Raw genomic sequence first — 27266 nt, 5'->3', positions numbered from 1 at the left:
ATCAATGAACTGTTATCCTACGAAGAAGTTACCTCAAATGAGCTACTCCCTTAAAACGAGACTGGAAGAAATGTGGATCCCAGGCATTGTGAGGTGTCACTGTGTCTTGAAATGAGCTACAGCTAGTTTGCCTTAATCTAAGTGTTCTAACCTCTGTTCAACGTCCCTTAAAATGCTTTGCTGTGGGAGCACCCCAGTCAGCCAGTACCTGGCTGGAAGCTGAGCCTATTAAAGGCAAGTATAAAATAGCTGCTTTTCAGAGACTCTCAATCAACTCTCCTTTCCTTAAATGATGGCTGTTCTCATTATGGTTGGAGCAGAGCTTTTTCCTGTTTTCTTCACCAGTTCAAAGCCAAAACTTAACTAGACATTCTTTCTAAACTGGAAGGTATCTCTCCTACCAGGATTGCTAACATGGACAGGATTTAGAAAGATGTTATTTAAATACATTGGGGAAAAAAAATCTGTCAATGAAGCAACACTTGCCTTAACATGCTAATCAGAGCTCTTGGTTGATAAAGAGAAATAAACTGCTCTCTAAAAGAGATTTTTTTCCAAAAAAGGAAAAGCTCTTTAGCTTTTTGGGGTACTTCATGCAAAATAAGATGGAGAGATTTAAAATTACAGAAAAACAGAAGTAGTCTAAATTCATCGTCACCCTGCATTTTGTTATTTTTACCATATAAAAAAAAAAAAGGAAAAAGGAAAAAGCTTAGAGAATCAAACATTTGTCAAATCTAAAAAGTTGAATCTCTCTTAACAACAAAGTTAAGTGCCTTTTGATTTAACATGTGCTGAGTAACTCCTGATTGTCTGGTACTTTAAGGTACCCAAGGACAGAAGACACAAAACAGGCTGTCGTTTATTGACCTCTTTAACAACCTGCAGAGTTTAGATTCAAGCGGTAACTCTTCATCTCCCCTTGATGAGGCTGGGAATCTCTGTAAAGCAGCTCATCGTTCACCAAGCAGCCTCGAGTCTGCCTCCAAAATGAGTGCTTCCCCACTGACCACCTCTCCTGTAGCTCATCCAGTCTTCTGTCCAAGTCACAAGTCTGGAAATGCTGGGCTTACTGCTTAAATATGGTTGGCAGTATTGTAATAGGGAAGAACAAATCTGACTTTATATTGTTCCTGTTCCTTTTTGCTTGAACCTTTGTGCTCGGTTGCCTGTGCTTAGTCATGCTGGCTCTGCACCTTTGTAAAAGAACGTAGCCTTATAGCCTGAAATACACAGGATACTCAAAAGCTCTGACCTTTAAGAGTCCGTTCATGTAGAGGCAGCTGCAGAGCAGAGAGTCACGTTTGTCTTGTCGGAGGTTCACAGGGATATTGTGACCTGACCCAGGCGCACAGCTGCGAGAACAAAGGATTCCTACTAACCATGCCTCTCCCTCATCGTGCCTTTAAAGGTGTTTTACTGAAACCCATCTCCTTGCATGGTCCTGCAATAAACCTTTCTCTGCTCCAAACTCCAATGTTCAGTCTGTTTGGCCTCTTGGTGTGCCGAGCACATGCACTTGTGTTTGGTAAAAGTTTACCATTTAGACTAGGATATATCCATTAGCCTTAGGATGGCATTTGGAGTCTTGGCAATCTTGTACCAACTCCTTGCCATTTTCTGGTAGCTCTCCTTATGACACCCTGAAGTCCCCAGTCTCTCCTGGAGTGACACATGGACATACCACTATGCTGTCGCTCATGCTGTTCCTCTCCCCATGGTGCCCTTCCCTCAGCTTCCTCATTGCAGAACTCCATTCATGCATCAAGTCTAGTTCAAATAGCACATGTTTGTGTATATGTGTTCTCACTGCTGGTTAGAGGTGGAGGTAGGCCAGCAATCCATAGAGTCCAAAGCCAGCACTCATGAAGTCCTTGCCCCACGCCTCTCAGACCAGTTTTTAGTTGAGGTCATGCTAGGTGACGAGACAAAGCCCTAGCCTTCATGGGTTGATTAGGCCAACCCTGGAGGTCTGGGTGGTGGTGGGGAATGGTTAGGGTCACCAGTAGAGTTCTGAGATTCATGCAGGTCTCCTGCTAGAACTTACCCAGAGTGGGGAAGTGGAGCTGGCCCCAAGGTAAGACCCTGCCCTCCTGTCTCTAACCCCATTGCCATCAGCAGGAGGCTGGCATGCTTGTAACTGAATTTCAGACCCCAGGGCTCAGCATCATGCCTTATGAATGCCTCATTCTATTTTATTTGCTGTCACAACAGAGCAAGTGGGTTTGATTCACATAGGATGGTTCACCATCTGTGTTTCATTTGCAAGCATAATATGTTATTTTTAAAATAATAAGACAATTTATTTACATTTACTTCCCCCCACCCTTTATTTTCTCAGCAGCAAGTGATATCAAAAAGGAGGAAATGATCCCAACAAAAATATTTGTGAGTAAATGGCTCACAGAAATGGTGAGGATTGCTACTATTAAATAATTCTGGTCCCACCCACCACAACAAAGAAAGAGAATATTCCTGTCAGCATGATTGAATTGTGTATAATTACTGCCAATGTTTTAAATATGATGATAATGAGTAAAATATTAACATTAGATCAGAGCAGCCTCTGAATGTTTTTTTCATGAGAGTAAGACAACTACCTCTAGCTTTTATTCAAGGCATGGGAGAAATGCAATCCCTTATTATTATTATGATTCTTCTCAGGCACTTTGACCTGATTCTGGAGATGCAGAAGGTGGTGATGGTTTAACTGAGACTGTCTTGACCAAACATATAGTTCTCTTTCAACTTGCAGCTACACCTCCAATTTCACTGACTATTTTCATATGATGTTCCCACTGCCATTCTTCAATTTTCCTCTCTGACATATTTAAGGACTCCTGAGTCTCTCATAGCAAATGCACTTAAATCTAAAAATAAGTCCTTATGTGACACCATGGGAAGAAGGAAGGAAATTCTCTCAGTTTTCACATTTGGCCCCTAAATTGGGGGCATAATAAAGTTTCAGAAAATCCCTTATCACTTGAAAATAGAAAATAAATTACATTCAGAGTTCTAAGATATTTTATTGTAGGTACTTTTTTTTTTATTGGCAGGCTATCACTTTCCTTAGATTATCTAGAAGATAATACATAATAGGATAAAGGCGAATTGAAACAAAGACAGAAAAGTGCTCAGCTCAAACTCCTTGAAAAGACTAATGATACTTTCACAATGCAAATGTTAAGACTGCATTTTAAAGGCCTCATTTGGAGACTGCCATTTGCCAAAAAAAAGAAGCATGCAAGAAAAAGAAAACAACCCCCCCAAACTGACCATTAGCTACTCTGAGTAGTTACAAATTGTGCTGGCTGTGTTCAGAAAAGTTGGCAGATTTCAGCTGATGGATTCCAGTCTAGCAGCCAAGATGATCAACTAAATAAACCATTTATCAAATGTTAGGGACCTTTATCTGATTTTATTTTGTAGTGCAGTCAGACATAGCTTAAAAACATAGACAGATCTGTCAGAATGAGGGGCTGAGTATGGTTATAGAAAAGAATAAAACAGTGCCCCCAATGAACCCAATTTCATTTCATTGGATATATGGTCCTTATTTTCTCCAAACATTTCCCCAAACATTTAAGCAAGAGACCCAGATCCTCATGACCATCCTATCTACCAAGGCATTCTTGGAGCCTATTGCAGTTCTTCACAGAGGGTAGATATCAGGCGAATAAACTAGATTACTGGATGATTACACAAGGGCAAGAGTAAGCTCTCAACTAAAATAAAATCATTTCTTCTGTTTATATATATACCCCTGCGGGATATGGATCTTGCAATTCTGAGGTAATCTGTTAGCTATTTATTCATAAATACAAACTGAAGGAACATAATAAGTCCTTCTATTCCTCTTTATCCATCTCTCTATCTATTCATCCATCTATTCCTTTATCCATCTATCCCTCCATACACCCCTTTATCCATCCATCTCTCCGTCCATCCCTTTATCCATCTGTCCCCCCATCTCCCATATATTTATTAATTGCTCCACCCTTCCATACACCTCTTTATCATCCATCCAACAAATCTTTACTGAGTGTCTTATTTACCTGGCATCACATATGTTTGGCAATGGGAATTCAGAGATGGGACAAAGATCCAAGATCTCTTTCTTTAAGAAGTGTATGTTCTGGATATGGTTTCAGAAAAAGTAAATAGAAGAGCTTGTAATGGAAAATACACTATGTTTCCAAGTCAGACTTGATGTCCATTAACATCGAGCTTACAGTAAGACAACGAAAATACATGGTCACTGCAGCTGCTCTCACAACTCAGCTGTGAATCTAAAGAAGTGCAATAACCCAGCCAAGCATCGGCAAAAGTGAAGAGGCATCACTTGCGGAATGAAGTGAACATGCTCTGCACAATCTAGGGAGACTCTGTGATGTGTGAGTGGAAAAAGACCTTGGGGTCCTGCTGGGGTCCTCTTTGAGAATGTACTAGATGGAAAATTAAAATGAAAATTTTACATCATATCACCTAAGCTCGAGTCAACCCTCAGACTTCTGGAACCTCCCCACAAGGCAAGGGTCAGACAGGAGCAAACCACTTGTGAAATCTCAGGGGCCCCAGCTCCAGGAGTCTCCATCCCATTTGTTTATACTCACAACGTTCAGCACTCAAACACGCCATTTGAGATACTGTGAATGAATACACGGTAGCCACACATAATAACAGTTACAGTCATATCAAAGTTTGTAGGGGTGACATGAAATATTTTCTTAAAAATAAATGGTGTTCTGATCAGTTTTAAGTGTTCTGCCCAGATTGTCCAGAAGTAGAATTCTGAAACCATACCTAAGACAGGATGCCTTCTCAGAAGGTCTCCAGAAATAACAAACAAATCCATAATTCTGCTATGGGAACTTATATACACATGAATCTTAGGAAGAGCCTAGTGAGAAGAAAACACCGCAAACTGGAAAACACCGATGGGAAGTCTGATGCTGAGTTCTGTCCCTTTAAAGATAAATAACTTAAAGGCACATTTCACCCTTTCAGCAGACTTGTGCGGGAGAAGCTTAGCACAGCACTAGGAAACAGATGAGGCACGCCTGAATTCAGGGACATTTCTTTCCTTCAGATTGTACCCATGTTGCCTGGGTCAGCACTGCTCTTGAAACCCTCACAGAAAAGTGACACTTTTCATTCATTTTCATTGATTTTTCAATTTCTGTTAAATTATGTTGATCTTTTTTTTCGTTTTTGGACAAAATGTTCTTTTTTCTGCTTTCTATTTTTGATGAAAAACCATTGCATGTTCCAAGTGACAATCACATTTTCAATGCAAATTTCATTCTCTCCCTCTCCTTCCAATAATTCCCCATTTCCAGCTCCAGTTTCCCACCCTTTACATGTAAGATCTTACTGTCATCTCCAACTCATTCTTACTAATATGTCAAAAAACATGCTTAGGAGTTTTGAGAGCATTGAAACTGCAGTAGGCAGTGGTCAAAGAAACATGCAGGTGATCAAAGAATCTCTGTTCTCAAGACATTTACTGTCTAGGCAGGTGGTGCCCACTAGAACTTTCTGCGATGGTGGGAACAGTCTACCTGTGCCCTGGTCAGTACAGTAGCCACTAGCCACAAGGGGCTCCTGAGCACTTGAGATGTGTCTGGTCTGATGGAGAAATTGAATTTTGCATTTTAATTTCAAGAATGTCAATTAAAATTTAAATAACCATCTGTGACTAGTTGTTACTGCATCAAGTCTAGACCAAGTGGAAGGGGACATTCGTTAGAGAGAAACAGGAGTGTAAAGGGGTGCCAGGTGAGGCTGCGGGTAACAGCAGTCAGACTGGAGGGGCAAGAGGCTGTGAAAGACCCGGGGTGGAGCCCGGCTTCCCTGCGAGGTGGGCGGGTCTCACCTAGATTCTCAGGAGGAGCTACAGTGAAAAAAACAGAAAGGAGATGAGAAGGCATTTTTAAATCACAAACATGGAAGGGAAAATGCACAGGACCCTGTAGGGAAACCCAGCGCTCATCCTGGGGCAGATGGGCTTGCAGAAGTCAAGGGTGACTGCCAGGGGACAGGCCATGGGATGATGTCCTGCTGGGAACAAGGGATCCCAGGATGGGGGCAGATCTGGGTGGTTGATGATGCAGAGCACCCCCAAGTGGGTTGGCATCTTCCTGTGTGAAGGGAGCCTGAAGGGAGAGACAGGCTCTGGAGCACACACTTCACAGGCAGCACAGGGTTTGAGAAAGGGGTAAGTTGAAGCCACCAGACTCTGTGACAAGGAGAGCATCAGTCATCTCAAACAGTCATCTCCCTCCCATCTACCCCTCACTCAGAGTGGAAAAGTGAGGCAGGCGGAGCCCACAGTCACAGGGGCCTCAAGAGTAAGTGGCGGGTGAGCAAAGAGCCATCAAGTTGAATGAATGCAAATGACCTCAAAGGACGTGATTTTTTCGGTGTGTGTTTTTTGGGGTCACATAACATGTCATCTCCCTTGACCGATTTTCCCCATCCAGCCACGGGTCGATATGTCATTGCCGCTCCCATGATATGGAAGGGGCCATGGATGGAAGCCCCACATCTTCCCTTGTGTGAAAGCCACATTTGATTCTCATGAAAAGGAAGTGGTGTGTCTTTCAGCTCACCTCCCGGTCCAGCAGCGCAGGTGACACAACGGTGACAATGTCTCCTTTTTCAGGATCGATGTAGAACATGTTGGGAGACGGCTTGTCAGGCGTCTGCTGACGGATATTGTACCGTAGGAGGGCATTATCCGTGGCTGGGTCGTCCGCGTCAAAGGCTGTTATCCGCATCACCGTGGTCCCTGAGGGGGCGAGACAGAGAGCAGGTGATGGTCACTTGGGGGACAGTGATGGGCCGAGCCACCCCCGCTACCTGGGCGATGGCCGTAGAGTGATGTGTCAATCACTTTCCAGACTATAAAAAGCGAAGCCTTTCCCTGGCTCCCTTAGGTTTTAGCTTCCCTTACCCCCTCCCTCTCTCCTCCATCATGTTAAAAGACCTGAAATATAGAAAAGAAGTGTTTTCTGGTCAGCAGATTGACAGCTTAATTTTTCCTTCTGCTGATACTTTGTTTATTTCCATGGGTTTTCATCCCATTGTGGATGTGGCTCTGTGACAATGGCCTTCACTCTGAAAGCTCTTATCGACTGCCTACCACATGGGGGAGGGGACCCTGGGCTGGGTGCTGGGGAAATACAGGTGCAAAAAGTCACATTCCTGGGGGTCTGGCAGGTCAGCGATAAGCAGCAGAGAGAGCATATGAAAATATTAATGCACTCGCAGTGCACTGAGAGAGGGCGATGTGAGTATGGAAGAGAACAGCCCCATATAACCAGGGACTCCGGAAAGGTCCCTGGTACAGGGCACAAGGGTGACTAGGTGTAAGGGAGGGGAGGTGGAGGGTCTCAAAGGGAAAGGTATCCCAGTTACTTCTGGTAAAAGGGGACCAGGAGCAGACAAGACTTGAGCACCTCTGTGTATAGTCACAACGACTTAGGTGTTGACAAGTGTTTTGTGGGGATGTTCATGGACAGTCTGAGAAAAGATGGGAAATGACCTAAACGTCCAACAACAGAGGAATTGCTAAAATGATGGCATCCCCACACTATGAAATATTTGGCAGCACTTAGAAAAGGTTTGTAGATCTAATGTGTTCTAAGATGAGGGGCTCTCCAAAATTGAAAAATATCAGGTTGGGGAATTTTACCCACAGTATAACATCATTTTTGTGAGCCTATTAACACACAGAAAATTCCACAAACTTTATGCATGTATTTTTTCAGGTACAGTTTATGTCCATAAATGGATAGAAGAAGGTCTATAAGGGTGAACTTCACAGTGATTTTGGTGGCTAAACTTGGGCAAGGGGAGAGGGTACCGGGAATAATGGTGATGAGGTGACAGGAGAAGATGCTAGCCCAATCTCTAACATTTTTATCATTTTTACAAGAGAGGTGTAGTTTTGAGATTAAAATTTAATTTAAAGGGATCATGGTTATAAACACCAGTAGAAGCACAGACTAGAACAGAATCAGGCACATTTGCCTGCTGTCCTGACGACTGTGAGCCTGGGTGACCTGCTCAACCATAGATTTTCACTGTAGTTTACTCCCCTATGAATACAGGCCCCACGTCCCGATTCTGAATCCTCTGGGCACACAGCATGGGGGCAGCCTGGTATGAGACTGAAGCAGTAGAGCTATGGTTCCCAGTAGGAGTATCCAGGAAATATTCTAGCTTAATGGAAACACAGAGTCCCTCCAGCTCAGCTACTTTCCCTTTTATAACAGTGCTTCTTGAACAGTGAAAGCCAGTTTATTCTTTCCCATCATTGGAATCAGATTACTAACCATCAGGTCTGAATGATCAGGCAAAGCATCAGAGTGGGGTCGGTTAGTTCCACAGTCTCAGCTGATTTCACCAACACTGCCTTAGGCCAGATGCCTCCAGACATGTCTGCTACCCTAAGTGTATCTTTGCCCTTTGCTTCTTTGTGAAATTGTCACCGGGCAGGCCTCAGGGTCCAGGGTAAGAATAGAAAGTTCTTGGCATGTGCAGCAGCCTGCTCCCTGGCCCTTTGCCTTTGGGAGATGGCAGCAAGCCATTTGGTTTTGTGTTCTATTTCCCGCTAAGACACTCTGTGGGATCAGGGTCCTGTCTCCGCCCAGTGGTCCAGGCAGCCACTGCCAGTCTGTCAGCGTTAGTGTGAAGGGTACACTCAGTTGCCTTCATGGTCTAGGAAAACAGGCCTACTCGGGGGTCTCTGTCAGAAATCAGAGGCAGCTTCCAGGCCCACATCTTACCCTGGGTCAAGCTCACTGTGCTCTGAGCAGGCAAGGCCGGAATGACTGTGGAGGCCACAAGAAACAGTCTCCAGTCACGTACGTGTGACCCGCTGCCCTGTGACTCATCAGTGTCTAATGAGTACTTGACTGATGGAATCTGTGCCCTATTTAATTTGCCATTAATTGAAGTTAGAGATGAACAAGCAAAAGAAAGCATTTTTTCATAAAAAATGAAGTCATCACAGTTTGTGACTGTCATGGCTTCATAAGAAGTGGGGGGAAAAACACCTCTCAGGTTGATGAATTTTTAGTTTCTACCAGGCCATTCATTAGTCATGTCATTTTTCATTGTGAGTTTTTACAGATTTGATAACATGGTATATGATAGATGGGTTCATCTGACATGGGTTCTATGCCTGGGTCGGGAAGATGCCTTGGAGGAGGAAATAGCAACCTGCTCCAGTATTCTTGCCAGGAAAATCCCATGGACAGAGGAGCCTGGTGGGCTACAGTCCAAAGGGTCACAAAGAGTTGGACATGACTGAGCATGTACATACAGCATGGTATGATAAAAGGCTATTCTGGAATATTCCCAAGGACATATAGAAGATGCTTTTTGTTTTAATGGATTATTACGGGGAAGTGACCTGATATTAAGCCCTGCCTTGGTCTTGACCAGCATGAACACATGTCTGGATTTATTTCTGAGGCCCATCTCCGTGGAGCATGCGCACCACTTATGTCATCTGCATAGGTTTGCAGCACTGAAGGAAACAACCTTGACCTAGGTTCAAGTTATAGCTGCCTGTGTGAACTCAGGCAAGTTAGTCAGCCTTCCATGAGCCTCGGTTTCCTCATGTGCCTGCTCCTAACATGAGGATATCAGTAACACTCCTCTCTTTGGTTCACTGTAAGGAGGGCGATACATGACATAACTTGGTGCCTGGTCGGTCAGTGTTCAGAGGGGGATGCCTTTATCATCATCCTGCCCTGGGCTCTGAGCCCATCTCGGCGGTGCAGGCAGTGGCCTCAGATGGATGAAGGAGCTCAGAGTTGAGCTGTCCATGGAAACTGGCCCTGGCATGGCAGGAGTCCCAGCGCCCATCTGCTCCGAGGTACCCTGCCTCGCCCTCCTCCTCCTGTAGCTCCCTGCAGCCCCTCTCCCCAGCCTGGCTTTTAAAAGTGCTTTGCTGAAACCCTTTGGGGAGTTCAGGGCTTTTTAGGGCATGAGCTCCAAACTCTGATGTTACCGTTTGTTTGGCCTCACTGTACGTCGGGCACATGAACGTGTACTAACACTGCCACCTCGTCCACTGTTTTAGCTTAAGGATTTGGGTTTGTACTGTGGAGATCACAAATCTATATGAACACAAACACATGCGTGTATACACACACAGACACACCTACACACACAACATTCGGCAGCCACCAACGCTTCTCCACGTGGTACTGTAATCCTTCTCTAGGATCAGGGCTCTATCCTGAGCCCTGCCTCGATGGGCCCATCATCCCCAGGGGTGGGATGGTGATTTTAGTACTTCCAGGTTCTGCAATGGCTGGAAAAGCCTCCTAAACCAGCATTTCCTAGATTGTTTCCAAGAGACCCTAGTTCTGTGGGCTCAGCAGAGAAACTCATTTGGGAAATATGCAGGAAGCATAGTTGAGCAGGTTTCCCTCCTGAAGGATTCCTAGCATCCTTAATAAGCAAATGCATATTGTGCATCTCCAAGAGAGAACAGAATTTGTAGCATTTCCCAAACTTCTCTGTTGATGGAAACTCTTCATTTTAAGAATATATTTATGTGATGGATCACATGGTCCTAAATTTAGCTTGTGGGGGGACACAGACTGTGTTCTGTTCATATTTATAAGCTTGGTAGCTGACACTCAATAGGTCCTCCATCAATGTCCTCTGGGTAGAATTGCATTCTTACAAGTCACTGTAGCTTTGCCTTATTCCACAGTGACTGGAAGTCATGGATAACTTGTTAGTGAGAAGAATGGACAGCACTGCCTGGACATTTTTCATAACCAGGCATGCTCCTCACTACCTCTGAGCTCGTTCCCCTCTAGAAGCCCTTACTGGACCTGGGTTCCATAGACACACCCCAGTTCCAGGCTCAGGGCTGACAACCAGCTGGTGGGTGCCAGGACAGTTGTCTCAGTGTCTCTGGATGGCCCCGGTGCCTCAAGCTTGCCCAAGCCCCAGTCCTGGACTCGGAGAAGCACTCATTCATCTCTACCATCCCGGCAGCTTCTCATCTGTGCTCATCTTGTGCCTGTGAGTGCTTCCCAATGGCAGAGAAGCAATAATTATATGATAGACACACATACAGGTCCTCCACGTGGTACATTTCTGTCTTCTCCCCCATCACAATATTCTCCTGAGTGTCAAAATAAATGATAATCACTCCATCACTCCCAGAGCCAGATGAACTAGCAGCGGTCCCTCCAAAGCAGAATAGAAGAATTTCAAGCTGTGCTGGCTGAAAGCCTCAAGTTGAGCCATCATTTCCTTTTGTCGAAGGACATGGCTGCCAATGCGACAGGCTGATAAACCATTAGGAGAGTTTTGTCTTGGCCAAAAATCCCCTTCTTCTTGGCTGTATTTCTTTGATTAAAGATATGTGCTGCCTGGTATCATGACCTTGAAGCTGGTATTTGAAGTTTTGCTTCCTTGTGATTTCAGGCACAGTCACACCCTTGAGAAGCAGAGTGCGGATCTGAGGGTAAGGGGCTGTTTTCGATCTCCAGGAAAGGTCAGCCAGCCTCAAGAGTGGGAGACTCTGAAAGACAGCTCGCTCTGTCTGTCTCACAGGTGACAACATCCTTCTGTTCTTGACATTTGCTTGCTTTCATCCCTGAACATTTTCTTTATATGATCAAAAGTGTCAGACTCTTTTTTTTTTAAAAGAAAGAAAAAAACCCCAATATTCCTATAAGTGAATAATATATGGAGACATGGACATTCAGGTCTGTATTTGGCACAGGACTTCTGATAGCATAGTTGAAGCAACGGTGTGCTTTCCAGGGATGCAAAATTTAAAAACCTATGTGATCAGAGATGGCAGGCATCAGTAAGGGTCAGAAGGGAAGCCCTTAGACTCTTGGCACCTTGACTTGTTCAGCCAGGTAAGAAGGTCACAGATGTATTGCGGGGGGCACATCTAGTCAGACTGATACTGACTGAAACTGATTTCTGTTGAAACCCTTCAGGCTGAAGGAGTTCTGGGCATCCTGATACCAAACACCCAGCAAGCATTCTAGAAATAGTATGACAAGCAAGCCAGTGTGCAGGACGCTGAGAGCACTCCAGGACAGCCCTGGGCAAACCAGAATGGGGGTGTCACCCTACAGGCCAAGTTCTGCTCCCAGATACAGACATATCTCATGGTCATGACTATCAGAGCACAAACATGCAGATCACTCCACTGTGGTTTCAGTGGCTCCTGAATGTCCAACTCCCCACCTGTCAACCAGCCTGGGACTGCTTTCTGACCACACACGTGGACACAGCCCAGCTCTCTCCTAATAGTCCTTAATAGGGAGGAGAGAACCAGGTGAGCAAATGCAGACAAAATAGTGTTAGAGGCACCACTGAGGATGTGGCCTGTCTACTATCAAATCCTACCCCACCAAGAACCATCTAGGCATCCCTGGGCAAATCCCTTCACATCGCGAATCCTCAACTTTCTCACTTACAAAACAGCATCTCCTTTCACTGGCTGTTGTGGGCATCGAATGAAATAACGCAGTGTTTCTCAACCTTTATTTTTTCATGCCAATCCACAGAGAATATTTTTAGATATATTTTTTTTCCTACCAGCCATCCCCTGCCATAGATATTTATGTATATATGATGACCCTTTGAGGACCACAAACCACCATAATATCTCATGTTTTTAATACCCTCCCCCTCCAAGTACCAATTTTCTCCCTCTTGGAGGTTACACTGACCCCAAAGAGAATGAATAAATTGAGGAATATAAAGTCCAATGCCTGGGCAATGGTAAACACTCAAGAGATGTAAGTTTTATTGATATTCATATTCACTGCTGCAACTTGCAACTCAGTTCTGGGGACCTCATTGCTGTGTATGATGGTGATGAGTCAAATGAAATGCCTTGTGGGACCCAGCCACCCAGTGCAGTTCTAGTTGTGGGATTCCTGCCCAGCATCTCAAAAGCAGAGATTAATTAAAATCTCATAAGGAAACCATCCCTTTCCTTCCTTAGATAGCCTAGAAATGTCTGTTGAGCTCATACATGCATGAACCAGCTTCCTCTGATCTTGTCAGTGTTTCCATGTACATGGGAATTAATAGGGAAACTGTCAAAGATTAGTTGACAAAAGATACCAAACCAATCTGATAGGTATCCACAGGCAGCAGCACTCTGCGGTGCGTGCGTTCCTGAAGAAGCACCCGAGGAATGAGTCGTAAATAATGTCTTACTTTCCCATTGACCTACATTAGCACTTCAGACCTGCTTTATCTTCATTTGAGGGGATGTCCAACTGCAAGCTGCTCCTCATAATTCACTTTAAGTTTCTTTGCTTATCTCCAAAACACTCTACTAGCAGAGGGGGGTGGGAGGAGGAGGGGGCTGTCCGCTGTGGGTGAGGAAACTCCTAAAGAAAGCGCTGCCTGACACTCAGGGGAAGAGAGAAGAGGGGCTTTGATGCGACTTTGGGGCGGAGGGAAGGGAGGAAGCAAGTTAGATTTAAGGCCAAGCCTGGTGAAGTTTAACTTTGTCACCATTGCTCCTTGCAGCGGTGGGGGGGTGGGGGTGGGCTGCCCCTCTGCCCGTTAATTATCCAGTCACTCATGAGCACATTTTCATAGAGTGGTCAGGCTGTGCATTAGGCTCATATAGTTCTTGATAATGTGAGTTTAGATGAAGATGCCAGTGACCTTTGGCTTCCCTCTGACAGCAGCCCAGGCCCACTGGCCCCAAGGGTGTGACTCTCCAGCCCCATTCCCAGAGTAGGGTCATGGGATTATATTTCTCCCACAGCAGACCACACAGACTGATGGCTGCAGCAGCCATTTTAGACCACAAGGCAGCCCTTCAAATAAAAGCCATTTGATAGAAAGGCAGACCACAAAGAAATTGAGTCTCTGATGACATGGATTTTGAAGGAAAGCTTGGACTTCCTGCCTTTGGCTTTGTTTACAAGAACAAAAAATAAATAAAAGGTAAAAGCCCATCTTGTTGGAGCCATTGTTATTTTGAGTTCGTTATTTCACGCAGTCACAACTAATGCTCTCTGAAAAAGGAGAAAGTAAAGATTGAACAAAATAAATAAATGCACTTTATTAAGTAGTATTACTCTAGAAAGTAAATTTAAGTAAAATTTGTTGCTTTAGCCTAGAGCTAGAGGGCAGTAATTTAGACAAAAGTGGAAACATCTAGTCACAATTTCTCAGGTATTTTCAAATATTCAAACTGATTTCCACTTACTTAAATCATCTTGAATCCAGAGATAATCTTTCTATCAGGTGGTAAGATTGTCCTATTAGTGGCCTCCATCAAGTCACACTTCACGTAGCTGTGTATGGTTCCTTCCACCTGGACTGTGGGTTTAACCATCTGACATTCTCTGACCAATGGGACACATGGATACAAACAGAGGTTTGGAAGTGCCTTTTCACTGGAGTTTGTTGTAGAACCCAGTTTCCATCTAAAGATAGCTGGGCTCTCCTGCTGGAGGGGGGCCAAATATCTGAGAAGTGATGCTCCCTGGCTGATACCCCTAAATACCCATCACACATGAAAGTTGAGGCCATCTCAGACCATTCAGCTCCAACTGAACTCCCACATGACAGCAGCCACGTGACCAACCTCAGGCAGAAGGAACAAGAGAAATGCCCCACTGAACTATCCCAACTTACAGAATCATGAACAAATAAATGACTGCTGTTTTAAGTCACTAAGTTTTGATGTGTATCATTATACAGCAATAGATAACAGGTATAGGAGTATAAGTGGATTATTTTCACATAGAAGCTAGAAAACACTGCAAAAAAAAAAATAGTGTGGAAGTTGCCATTTTTATTAACAAGATAGCACAATATATTCAGGGGATTGGACCAGAATCAAAAGAGACAGGTGCAGGCAAAAAATAGATGAGAAGAAAATGCAACCCATTTCCCAAACGTTGGACTTTTGGGGCTACCAATGACGTCACCATAAATCACTGCACCATGCTGATCACTAAGTGTGGAGGTTGCCTAATGAATATTCTCTGGAAAAGCCCTGAATCAAACCGGCACAAAGTACATACTTCCCATGCAGGTTTGAGATGAGTGAGTACCTTCAACTAGGAAGACAACTCTGTTCTTAAAAGTGAGAAGGCCTTCAATTTTGAGATGGTCGCCCGCTTCCTGTAACAGCAGCCAGGAGCGCCTCTGTGCAGCTGCAGTTACCACAGGCTTGATCTGAAATGCGATCAACTTCTCCTCTCAAATTTGCTCTCCCTCCCAGGAGCTAGTTGGTTTTTTAAATACAAATTGACAGTCAAATATGTAATAAGTTATGACAAGTTGAGCAATGGTTGCCTCCCATCTGTTTTCAAAGGTTGTTTATTTTTATAGCGATAAAGAGATGGTGGTGACAGAACCACCTTATGATTATTTCAATTCCTGGTTGCGCCTGCTAATCGTTCAATCTCTTGGCGCCTCTGCCCTACTTCTCTGGTGAGCTGTTGTTTGAGCTGCAGCAGGCCAGATGTTAGGAAAAATAACTGTTTTTGAGATAGAAGGTAACACATGGTAAAACTAGGGTCCCTCCTGTCAGGATTCACTTTATTGCCCTAATTCCTTCATTTCATCCAGCATTTTAAGGTAATGTTTTTCTCAAAACCTATTAAAAAATTCTATTTAATCTTTTTATCTCTAATTCCTTTTCTATGCAGCTCTTTCAAAAGGATCCAGGAAACGCTGTTGAATTAACTGATTTTGCCTAAAATACTTCAAAAAAGCAATTTTAAGTGGAATATGTATCTTTAGCATTCCACAGTAATAAAAAGAAATCTTTGTATAGGATTAGTAGGAAGTAGCTGAAATTCTCAAATGTGAAAATATTTTTTCCCATAAAACCCAAGGAAAAGACAAGAGGAAGTCATGTATTTTTTGTTTGCTTGTTGCTAAACCAATTTAAGAAATATTTAAAAAGTAATTCTCATTCTCCTTAGAGCAGTGGTTTTCAGTGGGGTTGATTCTATCCCTCAGCTGACCCTGCGTGATGTCTGGAGACATTTTGGGGTTGTCACGATACTGGAATCTAGTGGGCAGAGGCCAGCGGGGCTGCTAAGCACTGTACAAGGCATAGAACAGCCACACCACACGGAATCATGCAGTCCTAAATGTCAGTAGTGCTGAGGTTGAGAAATGCCATCTTAAAGTCATGTATACCCATGCATCTAAAAGTAATGGCACTTTTAAAATCCCGCACCCACAGAACGGAAATAATCAGCCTCTCTTTTGGAAGAACTCTCTCTTACTGACATGAAGCTCACTGAGCACAGACATGCTGTCTCTTCTGTATTTATTCCCTTCACAATGGCTCAAATATCAGCACCGCTGAATATGCAGATATACATAGCATACAATGTTGAAGAACATGCTAACACTAGATGCAGACAAGTGTGTACAGAATGTATAAGCAACAAGGTCCTACTGGATAGCACAGGGAACTACAGTCAGTGTCCAGTGATAAAGCACAACAGAAAAGAACATGAAAAAGAATGTATACATGCTCATAACTGAGTCACTGTGCTGTACGGCAGAAATTAACACAACACAGTAAATCAACCACGCTTCCATAAATGAAAAAAGAACATGCGAACACTGACATCATTTAGTTCTTCTGCTTCAATTTCATGAGAAAAGCATGAAAATCTTCAGACACCAGGTTAATGCTTTGTACATAGTTAAGAGTTTTATAAACATTTTTTGAATGCATGAGTGAATAAATAAATGAATAAGGTGAATGAATGAATAAATAATGAATATTTTTATTTGTTATCATCCTACTTCTATTATAGCTCGAGGTAATGATGAAGGTATAAGCAGAAAGAGGTAAATAATTCATGCCTGACTTGCCCTAAATATTAATACGTAGGTAAAGTCTGAAAATAGGCCTGTTTTCCCTATCATTTATATCTATTTAAAGGGCAAAGGTGAGGCAGTTTTGTTGTTTATAAGCATGGACTATGTATTAGGCTGGTGTAGACTGAGAAAACAAATTTCAAGCTGAAATTTTACTGGCTTAATACTCCCTCAGAGTCAGTCCATTTGGAGGGCTCCTTTTCAAGCGGTTCTTTCCCAATTGTGACATAGGGACCTAGACTCTGGGACCTGGTAGTCTTGCCACTGGGACACATGGTTTCACGACTGTTGTGGGAAGAGCAGAGAGCTGCAAAGCCATGTGCAGACTCAGGAAGTGCTTCAGCCAGAAACGGTGCGGGTCTAAGGCAAGTTCAAGAGCAGGGCGTGTGGCCCATGTGACCGGCCAGGGCACTGTGTTCAGAAGGGCCCTGTGCTTGTTTTGATACTCCGCTGTCCCCTTCTTGACAGTCTTAATAATTGTTGAACACGGGGGGCCCACATATTCATTCCGCAAACTATGCAGCCCGTCCTGGTTAACAGTGAGGAGCCAGACCTGAGAGAGGCCAGTGGAATGTACAAGGAGCACCAAGACCCCCCGGGGGGCAGTGGGCATCTCAGTCAGAGATCTTGCCAGTCAAGCCACAATGAGAACCCCTTTGTCTCCATCACTAGGGCTCCAGTGGTCACTGCTCCCAGAACTCGTAGCTTCCCCAACAGAGTCATCCCTATTATGTGAGAAGCATCACGTAACAGCTCAAGAAGTCTACACAGGGTCTGCTCTGGCACCCGACCTGCTCTGTGCCAGCTCCCGCCTCCCAAGCTCTGGGATCCCTGCCCTGGGACACCTGTGCAAGTTCCACACTCGACTGTCTCCTGGCTCCCAGCTCTAGAGCTCACTTCAGACACCTCTGCCTTGATTTGCTGGGTCCTGGGCTGTCTTCTTTTTTTTTAAATAAGATACTTATGTTAGTTTTCTCCCCTGACAACCTGGGTCCCCCAGATGAGGTCACATACCAGTATGACAATAAAGAAATATGAGAATCGTACATTGTGACCTGGCTGCTCATCTGAATCACCTGGGAAGATTTAAAAATACTCTTGATGCTTGAAACTCACACTTAGAAATCCTGAATCTAGTGACTGGGCAAAGAGTCAGAAGAATGCGATCCTGGCAATAGATGGGGCCAGACAGACGGGGACTCTGACATTCTACTTACTGGCCATGTGATCCGGGTGATATGTGCAAGTTCACACAACCTCAGTGTCCTCACCTGTTAACTGAGCAGACACCTGCCACTGTTTAAAGTTGGTTTAAAGATCCATGTAAAATAAAGGAGGCCCTATGAGGCAGCCTGTGCAGTAATTCTACAAGGAGGAAAAGGAATGTGTGGACTTAGTGTGTGCCAGGAATAGTCCTCACACAGCCCTACCAGAGTAATTAGGTCCTTTCCATTTGAAGAAGGAGAAGCAGAGGCTCCGAGAAGTCAGAAACCCTGCCCAAGATCGCAGAAGACAAGCACTGAACAGGTCCTCAGGAGGACACACAGGGGATCTAGCCTTTCCTGCTGGTTCCCACCGTTACACAGACTGTTAAGAGCAATGCAGTCAGTAACTCCTCCTACAGCCCTATGACATATCTGTCATTAGCCCCATGTTACAGAGAGGGAAGCTGACATGCGTGAAGGTGGAATCACTGGCCCTCTGACCAGGCTATCCAGGGCTCAGTGGCCGAGCCACGATGCCTTCAGCACAGGTCATGGCCCTTAGACACTTCAAATTACATTTTGCACACGGAATAATTAATTTTCAAGAACTCTCCCTGCAGACTGGCTACATAACACTCTGGGAGCATCTCTGAGCCATGTCAGGAGCTCAAAGCTGGCTCAAAGGGCCAGCTTCACTGCTGAGTTGGAGTGAAGACTAGATTGATGACCCCAGAACTGCCCCTGTTAGGTAAATAACCTGCCTGAAGTCACAGGCATGATTCATGAGGGAGCTTGGGGAGGTTTGCAGGGTGGGAGAGAGGGTGCTGGTGATTACTGCAGTAACAAGACAAAAATGAGGCAGGATGTAGAAATACAGCACATCCAAAATGCGAGACTCTGCCTTCAATGGGGAGAAAGGGCCCGCAAATTGCTGTTGGAGCTGTAATGTAATGGTGCTGATTTTGCAAACATGTGTTCTTCAACTTGATAAGTAAATACATATTGGGTAGCATGGTGATGTCGCAAGCTGTTGTTTTATGGCTGGGAAGTCAGCTGCCTGTGATTGATGCAGCAATGAAAGTATTTATAAAATAACACCAAATTAGAAGGAGTCCTTTTATGAGCCTGGGGAAATGGATATTTTATGAATACAACTTGATGAAGGAGTTTGATCAGGGTCACACGAATCTGAAATTAAACATGCTTGACATTGAAATCTAAGAGGAACCCCTCTGGATGTGCAGGCTCTCTGCCTGGGGGGAGGGTGGTGAAGCTTCTCCCTGACTATCCTGCCACGAGGAGGGTCATTTCCAGTTGCCCTGCTGTTTCTCTCCAGGGTGATGTCACTTCTGAGAGCTGTATTACCTTTTACAAGCCATCAGAACACCACTCGGAGTAACTAAGACACCACATAAAACTGAGTGATACATATGGATTCACCCTTGTATCACATGGAACCAAACAGCGTCAAGCACATAGTAGGTGCTCAGTGAATATTTGGTTATGGAATAAATGGAGAATAGATCCAAAAGTGTCTGGCTCACTCTGTATGAATATTTTCTCATTTCACTTATGTTTTTAAATTGTCTCTCCTGTGTGTGTATATTTCAGTCTCCTAACGGTGCTGCCTTTCCAGATTGGAATGTTCTCTTCCTGGAAATAGTTTGGCAGGGAAGAGACCAAAGGCATCTGTTCCCCCAGCTGAGAGAGCCAACAGGCACCTGACTCAGGCTGGTTTGATGGGATGCTTCCCTGGGTAGTAATGGTACTCATCAATGGGCTTGTTGTGTGGATAAAGGAGGTTAATATATATAATATTCAATCCAGGACTTTGTTCTTTGAGAATATAACTATCATCATAAGATGAGAGAGGCACAGGTCAGAGGATCCACTTTTGATAAAGAAGTAGAAGTTAAGTTTGAATGAATGCATGATTAGGTGAAATAGTCGGCTTTTTTTCTTCAGGTAATCTTAGGTTGCATAGATAGAGGTAAATTAGCAAGTATGAGGGAGGTGATCATTATTTTAACTCAATATTAAGCCTGGTAGTTCAGATGGTAAAGAATCTGCCTGCAAGGCAGGAGACCGGGGCTTGACCCTTGGGTGGGGAAGATCCCCTGGAAAAGGGAATGGCAACCCACTTCAATATTCTTGCTTGGAGAATTCCACGGACAGGGGAGCCAGACAGTCTACAGTGCATGGGGCTGCAAAGAGTCGGACACGATTGAGTGACTACTACTACTATCAAGCCTTAATAATATTCCAGGGCTTATTTCATGTGCCAGGTGACTCACAGATAATCAAAATACATCCCCTTCTTTCAAGCTGCCAAGTTGATCTTGGTCTCTACTTTAGCCTTGTCTGTCTTTTCTGAAATTCTTTCTGTTAGCCAAGATCAGTTCATAAGCTTCCATTATAGCCCTGCAAAGGGAGGGCCAGGACAGCCATCCTCTGATGCCCAAAGGTCTGATGTCATGAGTAAGAGGTGGAGACGGAATGCTGTGTGGCCAGAGGGGCACCTTTGTATCTGAGTTCCTTGGTCCCTTCCTCCATTTCTTTGCAGTCAGCAGCATAGCATCTTCAAATCTCTCTCTGTCTCTGACCTCTGCTTCCCTCATCACAGCTCCTTCTCTGATTCTGACCCTCCTGTCTCCCTCTTACTGTGGCCTAGGGTTCAGGAGGCAGGAAATACACAGATGGTTGAAAGTTAAAGTGAGGGTGTGCAAACAGATGTGTGTGTGTGTGTGTGTGTGTGTGTGTGTGTGTGTGTGCGTGCGCATGCGCAAGGGGTGATTCATTACCACTAAAAGCCCCAGAGAGCCATGAGGACCTGAAACGGGACATCTTGTACTGTAATACCTGCCTGCGACAAAGGAGGACCATGCAGGACTGTCTGTGGACAAAACAGACTTATGGAAATGGCGGGAGTCAGGCCTGGCCTCCTCTTGGGGTCTCTTCGTGCTCCACCAGCCCATGACACCTGAGGAGCTGGAGAAACCGCAGCTGCCTCATCAGTGTGCAGTGGACCCTTTGCGATTTGTGTGATTAAGAATCTTGTTTCGAATACAGATGTGCTTTCAAGGGCCAGCCCTGTGCCCACTCCAGGAAGGCACCGATTCTGCCTGTGTGTTGCAAATATTCACTTTTTTCAACTCCACTCTACTGGGGCTGCTTTGTGGCAGGTACTGTGCTAGGACTGTGGATATAGAAATGAATAAGACAGTCCCTTCTCCTCCACCTTCCCACATTCAACTAGGAGAGACAGAGATGCTTAAACACAAAATGTCACTGTAATGCAAAGCATGCACATTCAAGGTCGCTCTGAAAGCATTGTATGGTGGGCAGCGTGTATCTCCATTGGCATAAGGTGACTTAAGTGGCTCTCAGCTGAGATTTAGGGCAGGGAGAGTCTCAAGCTGCTTTTCCCTGCATTGCTGATGACTGTGAATGGTCTGCTTGCCCCCAGATTATTCAATTATTACTCAGCATTTCAGTCTTTAAAACATTTCCTTCCACAGAATAACTTGCCCATTTACTGAGAACAAAGAGGTATTAAAGCCTGCAGAACACACCGTTGGCCATCTTTAGACTCTCCCTCCTGCTAAGAGAGTGCGCACACTAAAGGTTTTTTAAAAGCTGGAAACTTTAAGGCTCTAATTGCAAGTCAAGTTGAAAAAGCACTGAATTAAAGGTCCTGAGTACCCATTACATCAACCACTGCCTTCCACACTCTTGAAATGTTTACCTTGCAAGAGATTGAATTCAATGTCTTCAATGCATGCCTGCCGCAGACATGGCCATGCAAAATGGTAAGGTATTGTGGTTCAAAAGATCCCAACTCAGTAGAGAAAAGAAACCCTAAAAGAAGCTGCAGGGTCCTAAGCAACTCATTTTACCAAAAGGTGAGCATTCAGCAGCCCGCTCCTTGTGACTGATAGAAGGAAGGATTGCTAGCAATTAAGTGAGGGACTGAAGCCTACACAAGGGGATGATACGCAGGTAGTTATATTTCACTGGGGACAGAAGAAGGGAAGAGAAAGAGAGTAAAAAGGAGACAGAAAGGGAGAGGCAGGAAGGCAGCCATCTGTGAATTCTGTAATCGAGCGAACATGCCCCAAGGATTTTCCATGTGCTGCCTACGGTGTGACCAGGTGTCTGCCTCTCAGGGCTCATGTCTCACTGGTGCTCCTGACGCACCCCTCACTAACTGCACTAGTTTCAAGGCCCGCTGTATCAAATTCGCACACATTGGGCAGCTTAAAACCACAGACACGTGTTCCCCCACATCCTGGAGGCCAGAAGTCTGAAATCAGGGTGTGGGCGTGTCTCGCTCCCTCGGAAGGTGCTGGGGAGAATTTGTCCCTTGCCTCTTTCAGCTTCTGGTGGCCGCTGGCATCACTTGGCTTGTGGCCCCATCTCTCTCTGCTATGCTGTCACATCACCTCTTTTTCTATATTTCTGTGTTAACGCATTCTGTCTCTCTCTTCTAAGGACTTTGTGATTATGTTGCCACCCCCACCCCCACCCTAGATAATCCAGAGTAATGTCTTCACCTCAGATCCTCCACTGAATTACATCTGCAAAGTTCACAAGTTTCAGGGCTTAGGACTTAGTATCTTTGCATGCCCACGATTTAGCCTACTACTTGGCTCACACTGCATGAGGAGCTGTGCTAAGCTTTAGTGCATGAACTTGACCTCATGGAGGTTTCCGTCCGCAGCCCCTTGCTGTCCTTGAAGGAAGAGTAGTGCTAGGCTTGAGGTCACACACAGCCAGTGCCTGGTAGAATTGGGGTTGGAAGCCAGGGGTCTGAGGATGCAGAGCCGGTGCTGGACCCGCGTTGTACAGCCAGGCACGAGGCAGATGGAGGCAGGCAGCAGGGACAGGGCAGGGCGGGGCAGGGCCAGACACGAGCACCTTGTGCATATCTACGGCCAGGAGGATGTTTGGGATCAGTTACCTGAGACTCAATTCAGTGAAGAAGACCCTCTGGACCTCTGCCCTCAGAGGTCATAAATTGTCTTCTTTGGGTCAGCTAATGATGGACACATTTTCCAGGCTCAATTCTCAAAGACATGCGAGGGGCAAGCTCCTAAATTTCAAGATTTCCAATCCTGTGAAAGCCATTCTATCTTTTCAGAAACATAGGAAACTGGCCCAGGAAGACAAATGTGTGACATTTGCTCACACTTAAGCTCTGTCGTGGGCTCTGCTGGGTTTAAAGGGAAAGAAATATCTCTGTCACAGAGGACACGTACTTTATATTTTTATAAAAACAGGAACAAGACACGCTTCTTTCTCGTCTTTCCAATCTCTGAGGAAAGAAAAATGTACACAGTGTATTATTTTTCCTTCTTTGACTCACAAAACATTTGAACAGAAAGAAGCTTTGGAGTTAATCCAGTCCAAGGGGCTCAGTGAGAACATTTTCCCTGAAGGTCACCTGTTACAGACTCTATTTCTGGCCAGTACTGAGAAGTCAGTTTTATGGAGAAGGGTTAGAATCCTCTACCCCCGCCCTTGGACTCTGCTCTCCTTGGATCACATTGGAATCCTGCATCACCCTGGTTCCCATAACATACAAGAGAAATAGACAAACCAGACACTGCCAGTAGCGGGGGCAGGGCGGGCAGTCTAGATGGCAGGGCTACGGCAAGGTAAAGATTAGTTCTAGTGACTGGGTCCTTTTTCTCAACCTTTTTAAGACTGAAAGGGAAGGAAAGATTTAAAAAAAAAGAGAAGAAAAAAAGAGGAACCAGACTAACATGCCTGGAAGGGGCCCTAAAATGGGGGTATGGTACAGTCTAATACTGGAAGGAGGTGGGGTTTGGGGAAGAACATGGCAACCACGGGGGCTGTGCAGTGATGGAAGGTGAGCCTGGTGAGCAGGGAGCTCTCAGCGCTGAGTGTGTATGCGTGTGTGTGTGTGTGTGCGTGTGTGTGTGTGTGTGTGTGTGCGTGTGTGTGTGTGCGTGTGTGTGCGTGTGCGTGTGTGTGTGTGTGTGTGTGCGTGTGTGTGTGTGTGTGTGTGTGTGTGCGTGTGTGCGTGCTGTGGGGTACCAGGAGGGAATACTGCTTTCAAAGGAGGGTAAACCATCAGATCACCCGTGAAAACCCCCTCAACTTTAGCACCTGTGATTCTAACAGGGTGCAGAGAGCAAAGCCAGTGAATTTCAAGTGCATTGTGCTGAAAGGGCGTGGAAGTGGGAGAGGAGAGACTTTGTTAGGTGTGTCCTCAGCTGATAAACCTGAGAATTGTGCTGACTGCTGGAGTGAGGAATGGAAAGAGAGGAGTATGAGAGGCAACTGTGCTTGTAATCTCATCCACTCATACTCCAGAAGGCACACACGGTCACACTCAGACCATCAATCCACAGTTAACTGACAGGGAGGTCGGCTTCGAGTGCTCTAAAGAATTCCAGTGCTCTAGCCACACAGGCAGCAAGCATCTCACATTTCCTTTACCTCCCAGTCACTGTTATCAATTAAAAAGGCAGCTCCCATTGTCTTGAATCTTTATTTAAGCCCTTGTGAACATTTCCATCTTAATAAACCAGCTGAGTGGCTTGTCTGTTATCCACTCTCCTAAAAAGGGCTGGTGTCACATCTGTGTCCATGGGAACTGAACGCTTCACAAGAGCTATTCCAACTCTAAATTCAGATTCAGTATGTTTATTGAAGCCTCTTGCCTTAGATATTTCCACGTATCTTATCTCATTTACCCTCTTACTAAGAGAGGACCCAGTTCTGCTGCCCGTACCTTCTAATGACCCCCTTCTCTCACCTTTAAGCTACTAGCTCCAAACCATTATCCCATTCTCGCTTTCCTTCCTACTTAGCACCTCTGAAATGTTATAAATTCATCTGTTAAGTCTGTTGATTGATGATCTCTCACCTTCACCAAATGCAAGGTGAATTTATTCTGCTCTGTATCACCAACAAGGATGTTTGTGGTACAAGTGAATGAATATCAGCCCTGCTATCTCCAATCTGATGCTTCTAAAATGAACATTTCCTTGTGTCATTCCCAGACTTGATATACTTCAATGGTTCCTGCTGGATACAGTAAACAATTTAAAATGAGCTGCCATGGGCCTTGCTGACCTGGCCGGCGTTGACGTCTCCTCTGCTACCCCCTCACCCTCGTCGCCTTCCCTTCCCGCCACACTGACTGTGTGGTCATTACTGCCATCAACAAATACCTCCAGCCCCCTTCAGCCATGAGTAAGGACTGAGCTTGTCTCCTCTGCTGGACTTAGGGCTAGCCTGGTAACTTACTTTGGCCCACGAAACCTGAGCACAAGGCAGGTGTGTCCCTCGCAGACAGAAGCTCTAAGAGGCAGTCCCCATGCCATGCCGTCTCTCCCTCTGCCCAGCCACTGCCAGTGTTCCAGAAGGAAACTCTTTGTCAGCCTGAACCCCAGCAGGGCCCCCACCCAGCCCCCGCGGCACACTATCACGAGAAGAAAGAAACCACTTCTTGGTGAGCCACGGGACACAGAGGCTGCAGCAGTATAAGCTAGCTCATCTGGGCTGACACACAGAATGTGAGCTTCCTCAAGGTCGCCATGATGTCTGACTGCTGGGCCCTGGCACGTGCTGTTCATTCAGACCTGGACACTTACACTCTCCTCTCTCCCTTGCTGGCCCTGTCTCATTTCAATGTTTTCTGCTCATCTTTTAAGACACTTGGGAAAGTTTGTTCCTCAACCTCCTTCCTTAGGTGGGGTTAAATATTCCTTCTCTTTGACCTTGTTTCTCTCTCGGTTGTCCTCACCCCAGTCCTATGCACATCCAGTTGCAATTATGTATGTAGTAGTCAGTTTCAGCTACTAGACTAGCTTGAGGGAAGGGCTTACCATCTCCATAGACATATTTCCAATTGGTAGGAGGTCAACAGGGTGCCTGGGGTATAAGTATTACATCAACTTTTGTTGGATGAATGGACGAGTGAATGGATGAGTGAATGAGTAAAGAGTATTAGAAGTGTTCTTATTCACAATTTCGGGGGTGTTGGGTTAAATATACCAGTTGCTCCCTGTTTCCTATTTAATCCCCTGTACTCTTTGAAATAGTCACCCTCATCCTTGTTTAAATCATGGAAAATAAGACTCAGAAAAAGATAATCATGTATCTGAGATAAGAGAGTCAAATAGGAGGCTGGGGAGATTCAAAATCTCAGGTCTCCAGCCTCCCAAGTCTAAGGTCTTCTCCTTGTCCAGGGCTGGAAATTGGGCCACAAAAATCCCTTTGCTGGGTCCAAGGTCAGCAGAGGGACAGGTCCTGCTGAAAGACCAGGTGTCATCTTCAAGGCAACTGTTGCTACTTGTGGGACTGCCAGGCAGGTATGGACGGTCCTGGACTTAGCTGTCTGCCCTGTGATGCTTCACACTTCCACATCAGTCTGTGTTAAACCAATTGCCTTCCAGCTTCCCCTGTGACTTCTCTTTGGTTGTTCTTACACAGTCATGGAAACTGTGAGGTACAAGGGATGTCAGAGCCCTGGAGTCCAGCTTCCAGTGTGACTGTAGGGACAGTGAGTCCTCCTGTTTCTGTCTGCACATGGGAGGACCTGAACTCACACCTTCCAGGGCTGCCCACTGCTCTTTGGGGCACGTCTGACCACTGGGGAGCTCCTGTGCACACTACGCTGGAACCAGTCTTCTGGAAACCTCCTGCTCTGCTCTGGCACTTCCATGTCTCCCTCTGATGAACTGAAAAAACTTCTCTGTTGATGCATATTTCATTTCCAGTCTTCTGACTTTGCTGCAATTTGTCAATGTTCTACTCATATCAAGGTGCTGAGAGCAAAACATGCAAGATGTGACCTGACATGTGCTGACCGTGGCAGGATGGTCACTGTTCCTAAAGCAGAAATTAGCTCACTCAGAAGGCACTTACGCAGAAACGCCTTTTGAGCTTGTGGTCCACTAGGACCACAACCTTGTTTTCATATGAAATACTGTTTAACAGAGCGGATCTCACCTTGACTTGGTAAGCTGACTTTTTAGGAATCTCAGGCAAAGACTTTACATTCATCTCTGGGACATGAAACTGTCAGCTCATGGTTGCAGCATGCCCATGCCTATTAGAAAACCTGATTCAATCATCTGATGGATTAGTTATCCCTCACTTACTCTGGATGAGGCATGATTTTGATAAGTTATTGATATAAAT

General features: G+C 45.1%; 1 protein-coding gene across 1 annotated transcript in view; it reads right to left on the bottom strand.

Moving 5' to 3' along the window:
• CDH13 (cadherin 13) overlaps positions 1 to 27266 on the bottom strand; it is a 992246-nt gene that overhangs the window by 214814 nt on the left and 750166 nt on the right. Inside the window, exon 7 of the mRNA XM_061138277.1 lies at positions 6612 to 6790. Within this exon, the coding sequence (XP_060994260.1) occupies positions 6612 to 6790 (179 nt within the window). The remainder of the gene's footprint in view (positions 1 to 6611; positions 6791 to 27266) is intronic.

The sequence above is a fragment of the Dama dama genome, chromosome 4 (genome assembly GCF_033118175.1).
Source record: "Dama dama isolate Ldn47 chromosome 4, ASM3311817v1, whole genome shotgun sequence".
NCBI lineage: Eukaryota > Metazoa > Chordata > Mammalia > Artiodactyla > Cervidae > Dama > Dama dama.
This window is presented reverse-complemented; position numbering and strand designations above follow the sequence as displayed.